Source organism: Pristis pectinata, chromosome 40, assembly GCF_009764475.1.
Source record: "Pristis pectinata isolate sPriPec2 chromosome 40, sPriPec2.1.pri, whole genome shotgun sequence".
Classification (NCBI taxonomy): Eukaryota; Metazoa; Chordata; class Chondrichthyes; order Rhinopristiformes; family Pristidae; genus Pristis; species Pristis pectinata.
The window spans coordinates 5,526,665-5,544,438 of NC_067443.1; the positions used below are offsets into that span (position 1 = coordinate 5,526,665).

General features: G+C 44.9%; 1 protein-coding gene across 2 annotated transcripts; it reads left to right on the plus strand.

The window, feature by feature from the left end:
- The first annotated feature begins 183 nt into the window (after positions 1–183).
- chtopa (chromatin target of PRMT1a) lies at positions 184–16,309 on the plus strand. Of its 2 annotated transcripts, none has more exons than XM_052045657.1 (6): positions 184–329; positions 7,031–7,112; positions 10,440–10,590; positions 12,477–12,642; positions 14,243–14,365; positions 15,734–16,309. In XM_052045657.1, the coding sequence occupies exons 1-6, from the start codon at positions 272–274 to the stop codon at positions 15,937–15,939; spliced, it is 786 nt and encodes a 261-aa protein (XP_051901617.1). In that variant the 5' UTR covers positions 184–271; the 3' UTR covers positions 15,940–16,309. The 2 variants fall into 2 exon arrangements, with proteins under 2 accessions (XP_051901617.1, XP_051901618.1); XM_052045658.1 differs by having other exon boundaries at positions 12,480–12,642.
- The last annotated feature ends 1,465 nt before the right edge of the window (positions 16,310–17,774 follow it).

The window sequence follows — 17,774 nt, forward strand, 5'->3', positions numbered from 1 at the left end:
CCCCTCCCGCGTCACGTGAGTGGGGTCGATCGGCTGGCGGCCAAGGCTCCCGCGTCACGTGAGTGGGGTCGATCGGCTGGCGGCCGAGGCCAGGGCTCCCGCGTCACGTGAGTGGGGTCGATCGGCTGGCGGCCGAGGCCAGGGCTCCCGCGTCACGTGAGTGGGGTTGCTCGGCAGGCGGTCGAGGCCACGTGATCCGCAGGGCCCCCGTCCCCCCCGCTGCTGTGGTGTTGACGCCGCGGTCTCGGCTCGCCTTTTCCTCCCGGCCCCAATGGACTCTGCTGTGCAGCTCCGGCAGAGGCAGTATGGTGCCGCTCTGCCCATGGCAGGTGAGGGGAAAGGGGAAAGAAGAAAGAAAATATGGCTTTTCGTTACCCAAAGAAAATCAAATCAAAGTGGGAGGGCTGTGAGAGGCGTATCGGCCGCAAGAGGCCTACGTTTAGCCGGTCGCGCTGCGGTTAATCGGGTCGGGGACTTGCGGCCAGGACTTGACCCTGATCCCGGTCCCGGTCCGAGTCCGGCCCGTCGTCTCCGTCCACCGGCGGCGGTTGAACGGTCAGTGGTGACGTCACCGCTTGGTGCCGCCATCTTGTCCCCGCCGCCATTTTGTTGCTGTGTGTGTGGTTTTCGGGGGGGGTGGGAGGACAACCGGCCGGGACCAACCCTCGGGCCTCACCCGTCCCCTGCCTCCGGCTCGGTCCCGCCCCCCCGCCGCCCGCTCCTCGCTGTCGCCCAATGAGCAGGTCAGGGCTGAGGGGTGGGGTTGGTGTCTGGGCCGCAGAGAAATGGGAGGGGCTGAAGGTGGAGGTGAATGAGGGGGCGACGAAACATTTCCCTGGAGGGTCGAGCAGCAACTGTGGAGAGGGGGAGGGAGGGGAAAGGAATTGACGTTCTGGGTCAGTGGAGGCAACAAGTGAAGAAAACAGCTGTTTGGTTGCTTCATTGTTAATTGATAAGATTTCTTTATTAGTCACATGTACATGGAAACACACAGTGAAATGCATCTTTTGTGTGGAGTGTTCTGGGGGGCACCACGCTTCTGGCGCCAATATAGCATGCCCACAACTTCCTAACCCATATGTCTTTGGAATGTGGGAGGAAACCGGAGGAAACCCACGCAGACACGGGGAGAATGTACAAACTCCTTACAGACAGCGGCCGGAATTGAAGCCGGGTTGCTGGCGCTGTAAAGCGTTATGCTAACTGCTACACTACCGTGCCTGCCCTAAAACTAGTACCCAACTTGGGCTCAAACCCACGACCCTGGGGTTAAGAGTCCCATGCTCTACCGACTGATGTTAAGCATCTGTGCCATGGGGAATAGTTGAACATTTGAGCTTGCACCAGGACTGAGAGGGGAGGGGGAGTGGTGAGACGGGTTGGTAGGTGATGGGTGGATTGAAGAGGGGTGAAGGGTGCTGGGCAGATGGAGCCAGGTAGGGGAGCGGTGGAGTCGGGAGACAATGCTACATAAGTGGGTGTCTTTGGGTGATGTGGTTGGTAAGTGCAGGGTTGCATCCAGGGTGCAGTTTTCTGTTACTTTGGTGTAGAAGGGGCAGGTGCAAAGTTTGTAGATGGGTATGTTATAGTTAGATGATTGGGGCTATGTGGTATGATTGAGGAGGTTTCTGTAAGTACAGGATACATAGGTGTAGGTGATTTCTCATTTTGATGTTGGTTGATCAGCCTGGGTGGATGTTAAGAGTGTTTTGCTGGTTGGATGAAAAACACTATGATGCTGGAGGAACTCAGCAGGCTAGGCAGCATCCGTGGAGAAAAGCAGGCGGTCAGTGTTTCAGGTCAGAACCCTTCTTCAGGACTGAGGATAGGAAAAGGGGAAGCCCAATATATAGGAGGGAAAAGCAGAGCAGTGATAGGTGGACAAAAGAGGGGAGGCGGGGTGGTGATAGATAGATGCAGGTAAGAGATGGTGATGCGCAGGTGCGGGGAGGAGGGGAGAGCAGATCACTGGGTGATGGGTAAAAGGTAAGGAGAGAGGAGGAAAAAAAGAGGCTAGGAAAGGGAAGAAGACGAGCATGGTGGGGAGGGGGGTGTGGTGGGGTGGGGATTGCCTAAAGTGGGGGAATTCAATATTCGTGCCGTTCGGCTGCAAGGTTCCAAGACGGAAAATGAGGTGCTGTTCCTCCAGTTTGCGCTTGGAATTCTCCTGGCAGTGGAGGAGGCCGAGGACTGACATATCAGTGATAGTGTGGGAGGGGGAGTTGAAGTGACCGGCAACGGGGAGATGTAGGTCGCGGTTACAGACAGAGTGCAGGTGTTCTGTGAAAGGGTCACCTAGTCTGCGTTTGGTCTCACCAATGCAGAGGAGGCCACAGTTGGAGGACCGAATGCAGTAGATGATATTAAGGGAGGTGCAGGTGAATTTCTGTCTCACCTGAAAAGACTGTTTGGGTCCCTGGATGGAGGTGGTGTAGGGGCAGGTGTTGCACCTATGGTGGGGACAGTGGAAAGTTCTGGGGATGGGACCCAATATATAGGAATGCTGGTTGCAGTGGGACTTTTTCTTTTGAAAGAAAGGCTGACAAATCAGTATTCTGGCAAAGTTAAAACTACTAGAAGATGGATAAGTAAGAATTTGTTGCTATTCATTAACCTTGATTATAGAAATTTGAATTTGACATACAACTTGATAACAAAAGCACAGTGCACTACAAATTGGAATCCCCATATCGGAATCAGATTTATTATTGCTGATATATGATGTGAAATTTGTTGTTTTGCGGCAGCAGTACAGTACAAAGATTAAAGAAAATCTATAAATTAAATAGTGCAAAAAAAGGAATAATGAGTGTTCATGAATCATTCAGAAATCTGCTGGCAGAGGGGGAGTAGCTGTTCCTGAATTGAGTTTGGGTTTTCAGGCTCCTGTACCACCTCCCTGTAGTAACGTGGTGAGGGTCTTTAATGATAGATGCTGCCGCCTTGAGGCACCGCCTCTTGAAGATGTCCTTGATGGTGGGGCGGATGTTGCCTGCGATGGAATTATAACCCTCTGCAGCCTCTTGCAATCCTGTGCATTGGAGGCTCATACTGGGCTGTGATGCAACCAGTCAGGATGCTCTCCACTGTACATCTATAGAAATTTGTAAGAGTCTTTGGTGACATATCAAATCTCCTCAAACTCCTGATGAAGTAGAGCTGCTGGCGTGCCTCCATGAACACTGGTGTGTGTTCGCCTGACTTGCCCTTCCTGAAGTCCAGAATTGGTTCCTTGGTCTTGCTGATGTTGAGTGCGAAAGGCTATAATTGCAGCAAAACTTTCTTACTCTCATACTCCAAAGATTTTGCAGTAAAATCTTGACATTATTTGCATTTGAGATTGCTTCCTGTATCTGAGTTTTTGCACTCCATGAGCTAACACGCTAAATTCTGGACTTTAATGTTTAGTAATTTCTCGCATTTTAAAGAAAACTATTGATTTTCTTTACATTCTGCCCAAGTAAATAACCTTAAATTTTTCCACATTAATATCCATCTCCCAGCTTCTTGTCTATTCATTAGGTCTTCCATGTAGTTTTGAAGACTGCCTATCCTCACTTTCCACCTCAGCTGTGCATCAGTGGCAAATCTGGATATGTTACACTGTCCTTTCCTCTACTAATTTTGAATTGTGATTGTCCTGCCCTGTGGTACACCATTGGCAAAGTCTACTATCTGAGAAAGGCCTGTTTATTTTTTACAGTTTTCTGTGCATGAACCAGATTCTCTAAATATAGTTGATGAGATTGGTAGTGTTCACTATTTGGGGCTGAATTAAGCATTCTTTGTGAGTAAATAAATAGGAGCCTAGTAGTATGCTTGAAATTGCTCCATTATCTGATTGTTGGTGACAGTGGAGGCTGTATGTCCAGGCAGTTCAGATTTGGTGATGGGTGGTGAACATTTGGAATGGGGTATCTGGAAAGTATTTTACTGGGCATTGAATTCCATGTGATGAAGATGAATAATTGATGAACAAAGGCTGTTTGACTGTTAAGTCCCTGCTGCTTCCTTTAACAATGTCACTAGTTCCACTAACCTGTCCTCTGCTCATAGCCTTGTAAATTCTTTCCTTCCACATCCTTATCCCACTCCCACTGAATGCTGCAACTGAACCTGCATCCACTGTTAGCCAGTGCATTCCAGACTAAACCATTTGATATCTATTTTTTTTAAATGTCACGTTTAGTTCTTTTCCCAGCCACTTTCATTCTATGTGTTCCCAGTCCTTGATCCCTCTGCCAATGGGAACAGCTATTTATTCTGTCTATTATCCTTTCTATGATTTTAAATATCTCTGTCAGCCTCCACTGGTCCAAGGAGTACATGTCCAGCTTCTCCAATCCATCCACATAACCAAAGTCCTTCATCCATGTAATCATTTTGGTAAATGTTTTCTGCATCCTTTCCTGAAATGTGGCGCTAAGTTGGGACACAATCCTAAGTCATGTTTTACAAAGGTTCATTATGACTTCCGTTTGACCTTATTAACCATTTTCTCAACCTGCCCTTCTACTTTCAATGAAATATGCACATTGATGTCAAGGGTATATTATTGATCCCTTTTGAGAATTGTGCCCTCTCCATTTTTTTACATTTATTCATTCAAGGGATGTGGGCTTCAGCATTTAATTGCCCATCCCTAATTGCCCTTGAAGATAGTGGTGAGCTTCCTTCTTGAACTGTTGCAGTCCTTGAGGTGTGGGTATATCCACAATGCTGTTAGGGAGAGAGTTCCAGGGCTATGACCCAGCAATGGTGAAGGGACAGTGATGTATTTCCAAGTCAGGATGGTGTGAGGCTTGAAGGGCAACTTCCAGGTGGTGGTGGTTCCCCGTGCTTTTGCTGCCCTTTTCCTTCTAGCTGTCCAGTTTCTGGTCAATGGTAACCCCCAGGATATTGATGGTGCGGAATTCAGTTCTGGATATTGTCATTGCCTGGCACTTGTCTGGATTGGATGTTACTTGCCACCTATCAGCCCTGGCCTGGATATTGTCCAGGTCTCTCTGCATTTGGAAGTGGACTGCTTCATTATTTGAGGAGACGTGAATGGTGGTGAACATCGTGCAATCGTCAACGAACATCCCTACTTCTGACCTTGCAGTTGAAGGAAGGTCGTTGATGAAGCAGCTGAAAATGGTAGGGCTTAGGATACTACCCCAAGGAACTCCTGCAGAGATGTCCTGTGGCTCAGATGATTGACCTCCAACCACCACAACCATCTTCCTTTGTGCTGGGTATGATTTCCCCCTGATTCCCATTGACCCCAGTTTAGCTAGTGTTCCTTGATGCCATATTTGATCAAATCTTCCTTGATGTCAAGGGTAGTTGCTCTCACTTCACATCTGGGGTTCAGCTCTTTTGTCCACATTTCAATCAAGGCTGTAATGAGGTCAGGAGCTGGCAGAACCCAAACTGAGCTTCTGTGAGCAGGTTATATTGCCTCTCATCCTTTATATTGCCTCTTCTCATTATTCCCACAAAATGTAATACTTCACCTTTCTCAGCACTAAAAGTTAAAATCATCCACTTATTAATGAACAGTGCTCATTGCACCACCCTCTGGGGAACTCTACTGTAATTTGCAGTTTTCCCATCCTAGGTGATCATGCCGAAACCTAATAGCCCAACCTTGTAATCATCAGTATTTCTCCTAAGTGAGCACATGCTCTCCAGGCTGTAGTCTGTAGTGCTACCGCTGAGCCCATTCTGCATTTGAAAGAAGATTTTGAACCTGATTGTGTATTCATGAAAATACTTCTTGATGGAAGTGTTACAGATGAGCAATAAAATTCAGTGAAAATTACCTGTACTGTCTAGTTGTTTTAAGCTGAGATGAGAAATCTGATGGTATCTCCAAATCTTGGCTGTTGTTTGATGCAGAGAGCCCTTACGGTAGTGAATCATATATTTATTCCTGAAAGCTTTTCTTTGGGGGGGGAGTGGTGTAGTTCTCCCAGCTCTGAAGCCACTTGTCATTATGGATAAAAGATTGGAATGGCTGATTGAATTCCACTTTGTCCTGAAGGCTATAATGTGCCAAGTTGGAAGATGAGGTACCACTCCTCAGGTATGGTAAGCTTCATTGGAACGGGATAGGAGGCCAAAAATGGAAAGGTCAGAGTGGAATAAAGAATTAAAGTGACAGGAACTGGAAGCTCTGGGTCATATCTATGATCCAAATGAATGGAAGAAAATACTGAAGGCCAGTGTGGTGCCCAGGACTATTATCTTCCATGTAGACTTTAACCAGTGCCTTGTACAGCTGCAGTGTAGTTTCTGCCTTCTGTATTCTAGTTCCTTACAGAGGATGGTATTCCAGTAGCCTTTTTGATTATTTTCCGTGCTGTACCATTTTAATGGTTTTTGTAAATGGGTCCCTTAATATTTGACGTTTCAAATGTTTTACCATCTAGAAAACTTTCCAGTGCAGTGCTAAGATAATGTTAAAAGCTGTGAATGATTGAGGGTCCATCACCCATCCTTGCAGGATATGTATCTTATCCTGTCAACTGGAGTGTCTGCAGGTATTCTTATTCTATCTCCTGTATGGTCAATTTCCCAATCAGATCAATGATTTGCTGTCAGTTCCATAAGCTTTAAATTTACAATGGACTTCTATCAAAATAACCTTGTGAAAATCTGTCACTGTAACTCATATAGAGTCCGGTGGGTACAGGTCAATAACTGTGTACTTGTGTACAGACCTGGTGAGTGTAGGTTTGTCTCATGAGGATACAGTACTGCTGTGTACATGTCTGTTTACTATAACACAGGGTTACAGCACTGGTTTATCCCCATTTAATTCTGGGGGTGTACTAGTAAATGCAGATCAGTTGCAGTATAATCTTGATGTGCAGCTCGGAACAGGATTATCATTATCGTTGTAACAACATTGCAGAGGTTGTGTTTATTGATCATGTGTTAAGTGAAGCATGTGACATTTAAAAATTTACAGCAATATATTCATTATATATCAGGTACTGCTCCAATTGGTATGCTAATTGTATGATTTTTTTTTGTTTTGCAGACCATCAAAGTCTCATAATGTCTGCCCCATCAACACCAAAGATTGTGCTGAAAAGCACAACCAAGATGTCACTGAACGAGCGGTGAGGCAGCCGGCAGCATTTCAAGTGCCAGTCATGTAGCTGATTAGCAATTAAAGGATATATAAGTGCACAATGATTTCCAGGGATTCATCATAGGAGAATATTGCTCTTCCCTTATATATTACTGCTCCAGTAGTTGATGGCACTTAAATCAGTTATCAGGTGCAAAAAAAAAAGTTTTGTGAAGGATGGTGACCTAGGCGGTACAAAAGTAGCATGATGCAGGGCTGTTGAACTGAACATAAGAACAAGCTGATTGTAAGAATGTGATTTTATGGAAATGGCCCTAGTGGTAAGATTGCTGGCACAGTCTTGGCACATCCCCGTCCTTCATTTACCTGAGGTTTTTGATAAATTTGAACAGAAACTCTGGGTTGCAACCGCCCCCCATGCTGTCCACGACGGACACACGAGCTGAGCCGTGTGGTCTGGTCCGTAAGAGGCAGCTGGTGGGCACTGTGATTGAAGTCCAAAGCCCTCTGGTTTACATCTGGGGGTCTTGTAAGTGGCACAAAATCTGTTTTATAGCCTGCTTTTGCTTTTGTTTTGAACTGTTTCCTTTCCGCTTGAATTGTAAAGATGGCCTGCCCTGTCCAAAGTTGTCTGATAATATGCAGCTCTTACCACTTCATTTTTACTCCACTGGCTTAACAGTACCATTCCTAATTGCTACAATAAACTATTCTTAACCAAGTTTTCGTAAAGGCTTTGACTGCTTATTAGTAACCCAGGTGATCACTCTTCTTGTGTGAGCTGGGCAGGCAATTCATTGATGTTGAATATGGCAAGAAAAGGTATCAAAAGTGAGACAATAATTGCGGGATTCTTAGCTTGCATGCAAAAAGCCGGATGAGAGGAGGCCTGTTGAACCTTAATGTTTGGAAGAGGTGGGGACGGACAGAGAAGCATTTAGAAAATGGCAATTATGGATGTGAGTTTCAAGGTAAGGTACTAATTGGGAAGGGGAGTTGAGTTTTAAGGAGGATGTAATCGAAACTGGGAAACATTGCTGATGAAAGCGGATCAAAACATTTGAAATGGTGTTCAATAAAGATGAGAAACTTGTCCCAATAAATGGCATGAAGAAAATAGAAAGTCAGTGCATAAGAATTTAAAGGGCAAAGCTAATGTTTAAAAAGGTGTAAAGAACAAAATGACATTAGAGTAAACAAGTGTTTGTTAGTCATGGTTTCAATATTTGAAGGTTACTAATGGAGTGGACAAGATTTTGGAAGCAGTGCTTTTTTTAAGAAAAAGTAGAAAGGAACAGATAATAAACCAACAAACTTGGGAAGATTGAAATCCTTTAATTGGATTCGTTCTGTGGCTTTTGAAATTAGGCAAGAGGTGGCAGAACCACTGTTACTCATGTGAGACAACTGTTGAATAGCTACTGTGAGTCCTATTGAGTAGGGAGATGGGTCAAGTCAGGAACTGCAGATGAAGGAGCTTGATGACAGTGATAGGAAGGTTAGTGGAACCCTTGCTGAAAGATGACATGAAAGAACATCTAGAAACTGAAAATATAAAGTGTTGTGGATCTCAAATGGGAGGTTATGCTGGACTAACCTGATTTCTTTAGGGAAAGAGTAACAAAGGATAACTGACAGCACTGCAATAGATGTAATATATTTGGATTTCCTAATGTTCTTCAATAAGTTGCTGTACAGTATACCCATGTATACAGCAAGTTGGACAGAATGAACATAAAGGTTCTCACTGAACAAAAAAAAATACAGGCAGCAAATTGTGGACTGGCTTATTTAGATGAGGGCAAAATGCAGATGTGAGATGCGAATGTAGTGACAGATAAACTTTGCTGTGGATAATTGTGAGGTACAAAAGGAGATCAGCATGGAGTAAGAAGAGGGAGCATCTGGGAGCAGATAAATACATTACTGAAAGTAATGACAGGTGAAGTAGGTAAGGAAAAGCAAAAAAAAATTACTGTAATGATACAGAACTGAGAGGTTATGCAGTCAGAGAAGACTGAACAATCTGGGACTTCTCTTGGAGAGAAGTAGAGGGATAGATCTTTGAGAGTTTGTTGGGATAGTATAGAGGGGTTTTCACATAGGGAGAGGACAGATATTGCAGCCATCCGTAGAAGATCATCCATTTTGGAATTCAGGAGAGCCCTTTTCACCCAGAGAATGAGGTGAATGTGGAACTTGTACCAATGGGAAGTGATTGAGATGTCAAAGTTGGATTTAAGGGGAAACTGGATAAACATGAGACACTGAAAGCAATAGGATATGTTGATGGATATTGATCAAGGATGGGAGGAAATTTGTATGGAGCATAAACACCAGTGTTGACCATCTGGGCCAAATGGCCTGTCTCTGTCTTAAGTACTATATGTAGTGTATAACGGGCAAGGTCTTGTCTTTCTGTATTTGTATAGTCTCATTTCCAGTATAGATAATCAGAGTAGGGAACCTGTCCAATAACACTCAACAACTGGCTCAACTGCTCACTGAGGTTAATGACCAGAACCATTGGGACAGATCTCACTGTAGACCAGCAGTGGACATTAACTAGTTTGAAATAAGATGCACACACACTCCTTTAACAATCTTTAGTCCTGTGACCATGTATTTTGACCATGGGACCAAAGTATTAAACCAGTCTGGTTGGTTTCATAAAATAGATTTTATGCAGAATGGTTGCATGTATGTGGTTAATAAATTCCTCTGAGGTTGATACAAAGTGTTGCTGCTTAGTATTTGTTTGTGAAACTGATTTATTTGTGAGCATCCCCATAAACTAAGCACATCCTTTGGAAATGGTAAACTTCAGTAGTTTGAGTATAGTCCATTTGGGACTTGCATTGCTGGAGCGCAGAAGTGTGGCAGAATGTAAATGTCCTTCTTCCAGAGAATTTGCTGTGATTTTAGTATTTGGTAAGCTGGTATCCTGTGTGAATGGTTCTGAAATCTGTGTATTTTGTTTGAAACATACTGCCTTCTTTTAATATTCTGTGCTATTGCTGTGCCTTTCATTTCTTCAAATTACCTTGCTGCTCACATTTTTCCCTCCTTTCCCTGGAGCCAGTGTTTTCCCTAGCTCTCTCCTATCGTGCTGATTTCCTCTTTCTGCTGTTGAATGCTTGCATCTTTCTTCCTCTAATAACACACTTGCAATGGTTGCAATCCCAGACTTACAAGGGAATGAATGCATTTAACAACAAAAAAAGTGTGCCACTTGTCTCTAAACAGAAAGGAGGTTTTCACTGGGAACTGGGGCACCGTAGCTGAGGGGCTCAAGTTGCCTTTAAGAGTTGTGTGTATTTAAACCTGTTTAAACCACTTCTGTTCAACCTTGAAGCTTTACCAACATGCTGAAGAACAAACAGCCTCCAACGGTGAGCATCCGAGCAACGATGCAGCAACAGCAGCTGGCGAGTGCCAGAAACCGCCGGTTAGCGCAGCAAATGGAGAACAGACCCTCTGTCCAGGCTGCTCTGAAGCTGAAGCAGGTGAGCAGCAACTTCCTGATGACCATTTCCCTTCCCCCTCCCAGTTTCCATGGCATGCACCATTACTCCCGATGGCATTGTGCTCTCCAGCCACGTGCAAGTGTTGTCGAGATTGCACCTCTTACTGATTTCCTCCCTCTCTGGAGGGAAGCATGCGATGACTTCACCAAGATCAGATGGCAAACAATTTTCTGTGGGGAAATGGATTCGGGAGCCTGCATTCGCACCGAATCATTTGCATTGTCCGGACTGACCTGGGAGCCACTGTATTTTAATGCAGGATATCAGTGCTCACACTGTCCAGTAATGGAAATAAACTTTCGGGTTACTGATCCAACACACGAAACAGGATGTTTCTCTGACGAGGTTTTCAAAATGAATAGAGATGTTGCATCGTTTCCACTGTGTGTAATGGGAGGAAAGTCGAGGATTGGAGATAATTGGCATTAAATAGCGCCTGAAAAAACTTTTCAGTAGTGCCCAAGTCTCAAGATTGACACATTCATCATTATTCTACATGCTAAAAGAAAGCACCCAAATTGTCGAAGGCTTGGTGAGTTTCTGATTCATTCTGTGCAGGGGGTTGCTTGATCTCCAGGGCGATGCTGCACTGAAAATATTATGTTTAATGGTGGAACCCTATTAAATGGTTTCATTCTGAATCTTGAAAGCTCTGTGTATTTCATCTTCAGTCATCACAGCAAGGTCTGGATGCTTGCCAGAGAGTGCCAAGCTCTGATATTTAGGGACTTGCTACGTGGGTTTGAAAGCTGGGTTTCCTTGTTTATTTGACCAGCTGTTGCTATTTCCAAAAAGCCAGCTTAATCAGTATTTCACAGGACAAATTTGTTCTGTCATAGCTTTAATTGATAGAACCTCTCGTGTGGACATTGCTGAATCTGTCAATGGAAGTCTATTTACACGGAGATTGTGGAACGTTCGGAAAGATCGGTGGAATGAAGGTTTTGTTCTCTCACTTTACAGGGTTTTCTGTGATAGTTCTGCTACAGCGGTAGATAGGGTGTAAGATATTTGTTGCCTTCAGTCTGTTTCACTGCTCAGTTTGTAGAGGGCTGAGCTGAGACCTAATCCTGTATATCTGCCTTTGCCAGTATCCCTCAACTCTTGCATATCACTTAGACTCACTTAGACTAAAAAGGGACTCGCCATCAGTTTCTACAATCTAAACCTCTGCCACCATTGGCATGTAACAATGTTTCCTGACTTATTGCTTGAAAGCCTAAAAATAACGCTCTGCATCTTTCTGTGTAATTTAACCCTTGGTCTCCAGGTAAATCCGTGCTGCACTCCTTTCGAGGCCAGTACCACCTCCACAAGGGGTTGTACGCCATGTGCTGCGTGACGAGGACGTTAGTATAACAACTTCTTCCCACACCCTTTGTATTCTAATCTTCCAGATATAAAAGCCTGCATTTCATTAGACTTTATTTCTTTCTGTAGCTGAGCATGACATTTACACAAATGGATCTCTGAGAATCTCTGGACCTCCGTCTTTGGGTTTTGCAGTTTAGAAAATACTCCCATCTATCATAGGGAGTCAGCATTTTCCTAGGCTATGACGTGGCTCAAACAGCATTTGGGGGCTGGGGAGGTGGATGCAGAAATACAGGAAAAGGAGAATGAGGACATGTTTCGCTGCATGGTTTGGACCTTGGAGACCAGCAGGGATGGGGTGACAAGATTCATCCCTTCTACCAGTGCTGGCAGAGGCCACGTGTTGCCTGCTTGCTCTTGGCTGGGGTGGCGCTTGTCAGCTTTGGCAGAGATCCATCTTGTAAGGCACACGCTGCCACAGTGTGTGATGGTAGATCTTGGACTGCTTCCGTGTTCAAATAAAAAGTTAATTGTCTAACTTTATGGCCTAGAAGAGTCTGAAACAGCGACTAGGTAAGAGCAACATTCAAGCAAGACTGGGACGTCCAGTGGGGGCTCTGGCTCGCGGACCTATTGTTGGTCGGGGATCACCAAGAGGAGGTGTGCGCCTGGGTCGTGGTGGAAGAGGAGGTGTGAGAGGAGGCCTTCCTCTCCGAGGTAGGTGGTACTGTGCTGGTAATGAAGAATTCTTTTCAGGATATTAAATTGTCCTTGAGTGTGTGCTGTGTTCGGTTTTCAGGATGGATGCAATTGCTGACCTATTATCTGTGAAATCAGTCGGTGTGCACAGAACCCTGATGGGATAATCGAGGCAGGATGTTGACCGTGATGTGCTTCTCATGATATCAAAAGGACCTGATTGGCTGATATTTCAGGGATGCCAAAGGCACTATATAAATACAAGCTTTTGTCTCTCACTGTTGCAATTCCAATGTTATAGCTGTACAAGTTAAATCCATGAATATTTTTATAGGTATTGGTCCTCTTGCCCCGCGGACTCCAATATTTCTATTTCCATTCCTCCGCCTTTTCTATCCCTTCCAAACCCAGACAAATAAAACACAATAATATTGGCAATGTGTAATTCCGAGAGCTTGACCCTGATATTTGCGGGAAGACTGGTGTGATTGTCTGCAGATGTGAATTACAGGGAACATGGAGATCCTTGTGAATTTAACGGCATGCCCTCAATCTTGTCCGGAAGTGGTGGGACGCAGACATCAGATTGTGGGACATTAAACACTACCCTTCTCCCCCTGTCTGAAAATGCTTGGTTGCTGTATCCTGGAATAGTGCCCACTGCAGTGCATTTGATGTGCCAGAGTTTGACTTGAATGGAACATTGGAGTTTCAGGAGCCAGGTCTCGTGGAGGTTCATTAAGTTTTTTTTGACTGTGAGCAGAAAGCTTTCTCTTGGCTTGTGTTTTGCCCTCGGCTGGGTTGTGTCGGCTGTCAGAGCCAATTAAATATAAGTAGTGCCAGCTTACTCTTTTTGTAACAAAAGTGTTCCCATTTTTGCCGAGGTTGATCAAAAAATTTAAGGGTGGATACGATAGAGCAGTTTAGCAAGTAATAGATGTATTTTTTTTTAAAAAACAGCTTCTGTAAGTATGTATGAAGAAAGTAACCCAAGTAAACATGAATCCCTTAGAAAAATAAATCCTTCCATAAAAGATCACCCCTAAGCTTTCCCTTTGCTAAAGAAAAGACCCCATTCTTTCTTGGAAATTATAACCAAAACACCTGCCTTGCTTCCAAGCTGCAGCCCTGAGACGTGCTTTTCAACATCCACAGAACTCTGGTTAAGAGTTTGGGCAGGAGGTGATGGCAGAGGTGCTCTACCCTCAAGAGGGAGTCAGTGACGGGATTGGGGCAGGGGTTGTCGTCGATCCCAAGGCAGGGGCTGGTGGCATTTTATTTCTCTTCCCTACCTTCTTATAGCATATGGATGTTTATTTACACCCATTTCTCCCTGTATCTCAGGTGGTGCCTCTGGTCAGTCTTTTGCATTCCATTCCTTAGCTCACTTTTAAACTTCCAGATGCTGGAATGTCAATAAAGAAAGTACTTGAAGCCTTTGACTATTGACCTCGGGTTTACTTTTCCAAAATCTTCGACTTTTCCATTCATCAAACTTTCCAAGTAGCTCTTTCACTGATCTTTGGACAAAGTTAATTTCCACAGAGCAAGTAGCTGCAGACCGGAGAGATGGAGGGTCGGCCTTATTGATTTAACATCTTCATTTGTCTTTCCTTAGGTCAGGGTCCAAACCGAGGGCGTGGTGGAGTCCCGCGATTAGGGCTCAAGCGGGGTGGAATGAGAGGCCGAGGCGGCCTGGGGCGAGGTGGGCCACCTGGGCGAGGAGGAATCGGTGGCAGAGGTCAGTGTTGGATGTGACCAGATGGGTGCATCACCGTACCTGAGTGTTAGATATTTGTCTAGAGTTTTGGTGATGACTGAGCAGGTTTCTGGTAGTGGATCGGCAGCAAGTGCTTGTAGACGAATCCTGACCTTGGACTCGAAGAAACTTCCAAACCCCAAGTCAACAAAGTGCTGTGATGCAGCAGGAGATGTACATGAAACAAGCCGAGCAGGGCCTTGCTTCATTGTAAGGACATCCACAGTAGGTGGTGGGGAGGAGGTTCAGCGCTGCTGCTGCATTGTCTGAAGTGGCAAAGCAATTTAATAAATATTTCATGTCTGTCTTTACCAAAGAGCAGGATATTGGAGAGGAAAGTTGGTTAGTGTATAGGACCTGCTCTTAAAAATGGAGTCAGAACTCAAGTAATTATAAACCTGTTAACATATGTGGCAAGGGAAATTTTAGTCTTCAAAGTGAAACCTGGGAAGTCTATGATCTCTAAGAGGAGCCTCTATTAAAGGAGAGTCTAGGATCCGAGGGCACAGCCTCAGAATAAAGGAACATCCCTTTAGTACTGAGATGAGGAGGAATTTCTTCAGCCGGAGGATGGTGAATCTGTGTAACGTTGCCACGGGGCAGTCGAGGCCAAGTCATTGGATGTGCTTAAGGCAGTGATTGATAGGTTCTTGATTGGTAAAGGGGTTAAGGGTTATGGGGAGATGGCAGGAGAATGGGGCTGAAACAAAAATCAGCCACGATTGAATGACGGAGCAGACTCGATGGGCTGAATGGCCTAATTCTACTATATACTATGGGAATGGGAGAGGCTTTTAATTCCTTGGGTCTGGGTCACCATTTACTTGAATCATACCCTTCCACCTGTCTTGGTTCCATATCCTCTTAAAGCAAGCAAAAATACATTGATATCTGGTTTGCAGCAGCTTCAGTGTCATCATACAACATAGAACACTACAGCACAGTACAGGCCCTTTGGCCCACAATGTTGTGCCGACATTTTATCCTGCTCTAAGATCTATCTAACCCTTCCCTCCCACATAGTCCGCTACTTTTCTATTATTCATGTGTGGTCTTGTGTGAACCCAGGGGTGCGTGTTGGCAGTTGGTTCAGCTGGAGTCAGTGAGGAGGGGTTTAGAGCCAACCTTCTGCATCATGAGTCTGTGGAGAATGATCAGGAGCCATGGGCTTAGCTGATTCTCCTTTAACCAGCATCAGAGCTGTCGATGATTGTACTCCTTTCCCCCCACCCCTAATTGTTGATGGTAGCTGAGATGCAGATCGTGTCATTGAACCTGGGACTTGGTATCTTGGGCTTGCAAGCTAAAACTTCACCCAGCCAAATGACAATTTGCTTAATTGTGCACTAGGTCGTGGTGGAATAGTGGGCCGCGGTAGAGGAGGATTCCCAGGCCGGGGCAGAGGCCGGGGGCGAGGCAGAGGAGCAACCCGTCCCCCACTCACCAGAGAGCAGCTGGACAATCAACTGGATGCGTACATGTCGAAGACTAAGGGCCACCTTGACGCCGAGCTCGATGCCTACATGGCACAAGCCGACGGTGAAGCCAATGATTAGTGGTGCTGACTTGGGAGATGCTGGTTTTATGAATAGTATTTGAACTTGAATTTGAAGACCTAGAGAAAACTACGCAAGAAACGAAATGGAGACTTTTCACTTCAGGAGAGAAATAAGCTGTATTTGAACTGCTGACAAATGGGCGGACTTCAAGGGTTTCGCTTTTTAATTACTTTTCTTTAACCTTTTTACATTTTGTGAAGTTCACGGTTCTGTTTCATACTCCTCTTCCTTTCCAATTGTGTAATGATCATGACACTGTATAAAGTTTACTCTTTCCTTGGAAGCCCTTTGTTTTTAGATTAGATTCCATTAACAGACTGCCACTTTGTGGTGAAAGCTGTTTATCATAAATCCTTAGAATTCTAAAGCTTTGCCCTTGTTGTTTTTCTGCAGAGGACGATATGCTTTTGTTTTTCCATGTTCTTATCTCTGCCTTTTGGTCAGTGGATTACTTCAGTTTGAGGACTGACAAATTCCCTTGGTTGTCACTTTGGGTTCTGGGTTCCAGTTTTAAAGAACATAGCTACTGCCAGGCTTTTGGATGATGCTGTATGCTACCACTTAGTGTCAAATCCAACCATCCCCCTCTCCCATTTGACATTATTGTGGGGGGGGGGGAAGAGGCAGGGAACGCTGAGGATTGGCTGCAGCTGGTGTCACAGCATTGTATGGTGGGCAAGAATTCCTTCCCACCTGGGTAGTCCTTGCTGCATTCTATTTTGGAAAAACCATCCTATTCCTTGGAATGGATATTTTCCCCCTATTTACCTTGGACTGAAGGTTAGTGTCAAGGTAGGAACCTTGGCAGATGCTTGAACCTTTATCAAGCCAATTAGAAGCAGTGAATTATGGCAAGGGTCTATCTAGTTGTTGAAGAGTCGCTGACTCTGTTAGGATTTTTTTAAGAAAAACCTTTAGGTATGCTGCCTCTTACTGAGTTTCATTATGGGTGCACTGTTGCAGCAAGGTTTGTATCTGATTACATCTTGGCTGTGGCTGGAAAACATTTGTGGTGAACATTGTGTATCTGGCTTAACAGTGATGCCCCCAAAGTTGATGTCCCTGATCTTGTCTTGCTGGCAAGGATCTGCGCTTTCATAAGCAAATTGATTTAGGCCCCCTGTTATGAGCTTTGAAGAGAAATAGTTCCCAGTCTAGTTATTAGTTTGTCCAACGGGCAAAGTTTGATTAAATTGGTGGGGTGCCATTTCTTTGTCTGTTTAGGAGATAGATTAGATGATGATGTTGTAGAATGTGTAGCTGGTGGAGCAAGTGGTACTTCAATCCAAGTATTTCATCAATGTTTCTGGAATTATGTGAGTTAATGATTACCATCCCTAGGTCCCAGTTAGCTCTGTCATCTGATTGCTATTGCTGATTCTGATTTGGGCCCCTGTGCCTGAACAGTTTTATAGCACAAAATTTAAAAAGCTGGGAAATTTCTAGTAGGTCTGTAATTAGCCAGAATTTGCATTCAATTCTGGTCGCTCCATTACAGGAAGGATGGGGAGGCTTTGGAGAGAGTGCAGAAGAAGTTTACGAAGATGCTTTAGACACAAAATGCTGGAGGAACTCAGCAGGTCAGGCAGCATCTATTGAGGGAAATAAACAGTCGACATTTCGGGTCAAGACCCTTCAGCAGGACTGGAAAGTAAGAGGGCAGAAGCCAGGATAAAAAGGTGGGAGGGGGGAGGAGCACAAGCTGATAGGTGAGTCCAGGTGAGAGGGGGATGGTAGGTGGGTGGGGGAGGGCTGATGAAAGGGAATGATGTGAGAAGGTGATAGGTGGAAGAGGCAAGGGCTAGAGAAGAAGGAGTCCAATAGGAGAGGAC

Bases quoted from the DNA above. Each gene is read 5' to 3' on its own strand.
- chtopa (XM_052045657.1), top strand. From the start codon at position 272: ATGGACTCTGCTGTGCAGCTCCGGCAGAGGCAGTATGGTGCCGCTCTG. The intron at 10,591-12,476 runs GTGAGCAGCAAC...TTTATGGCCTAG, and splicing joins CTGCTCTGAAGCTGAAGCAG to AAGAGTCTGAAACAGCGACT. The intron at 14,366-15,733 runs GTCAGTGTTGGA...ATTGTGCACTAG, and splicing joins AGGAGGAATCGGTGGCAGAG to GTCGTGGTGGAATAGTGGGC.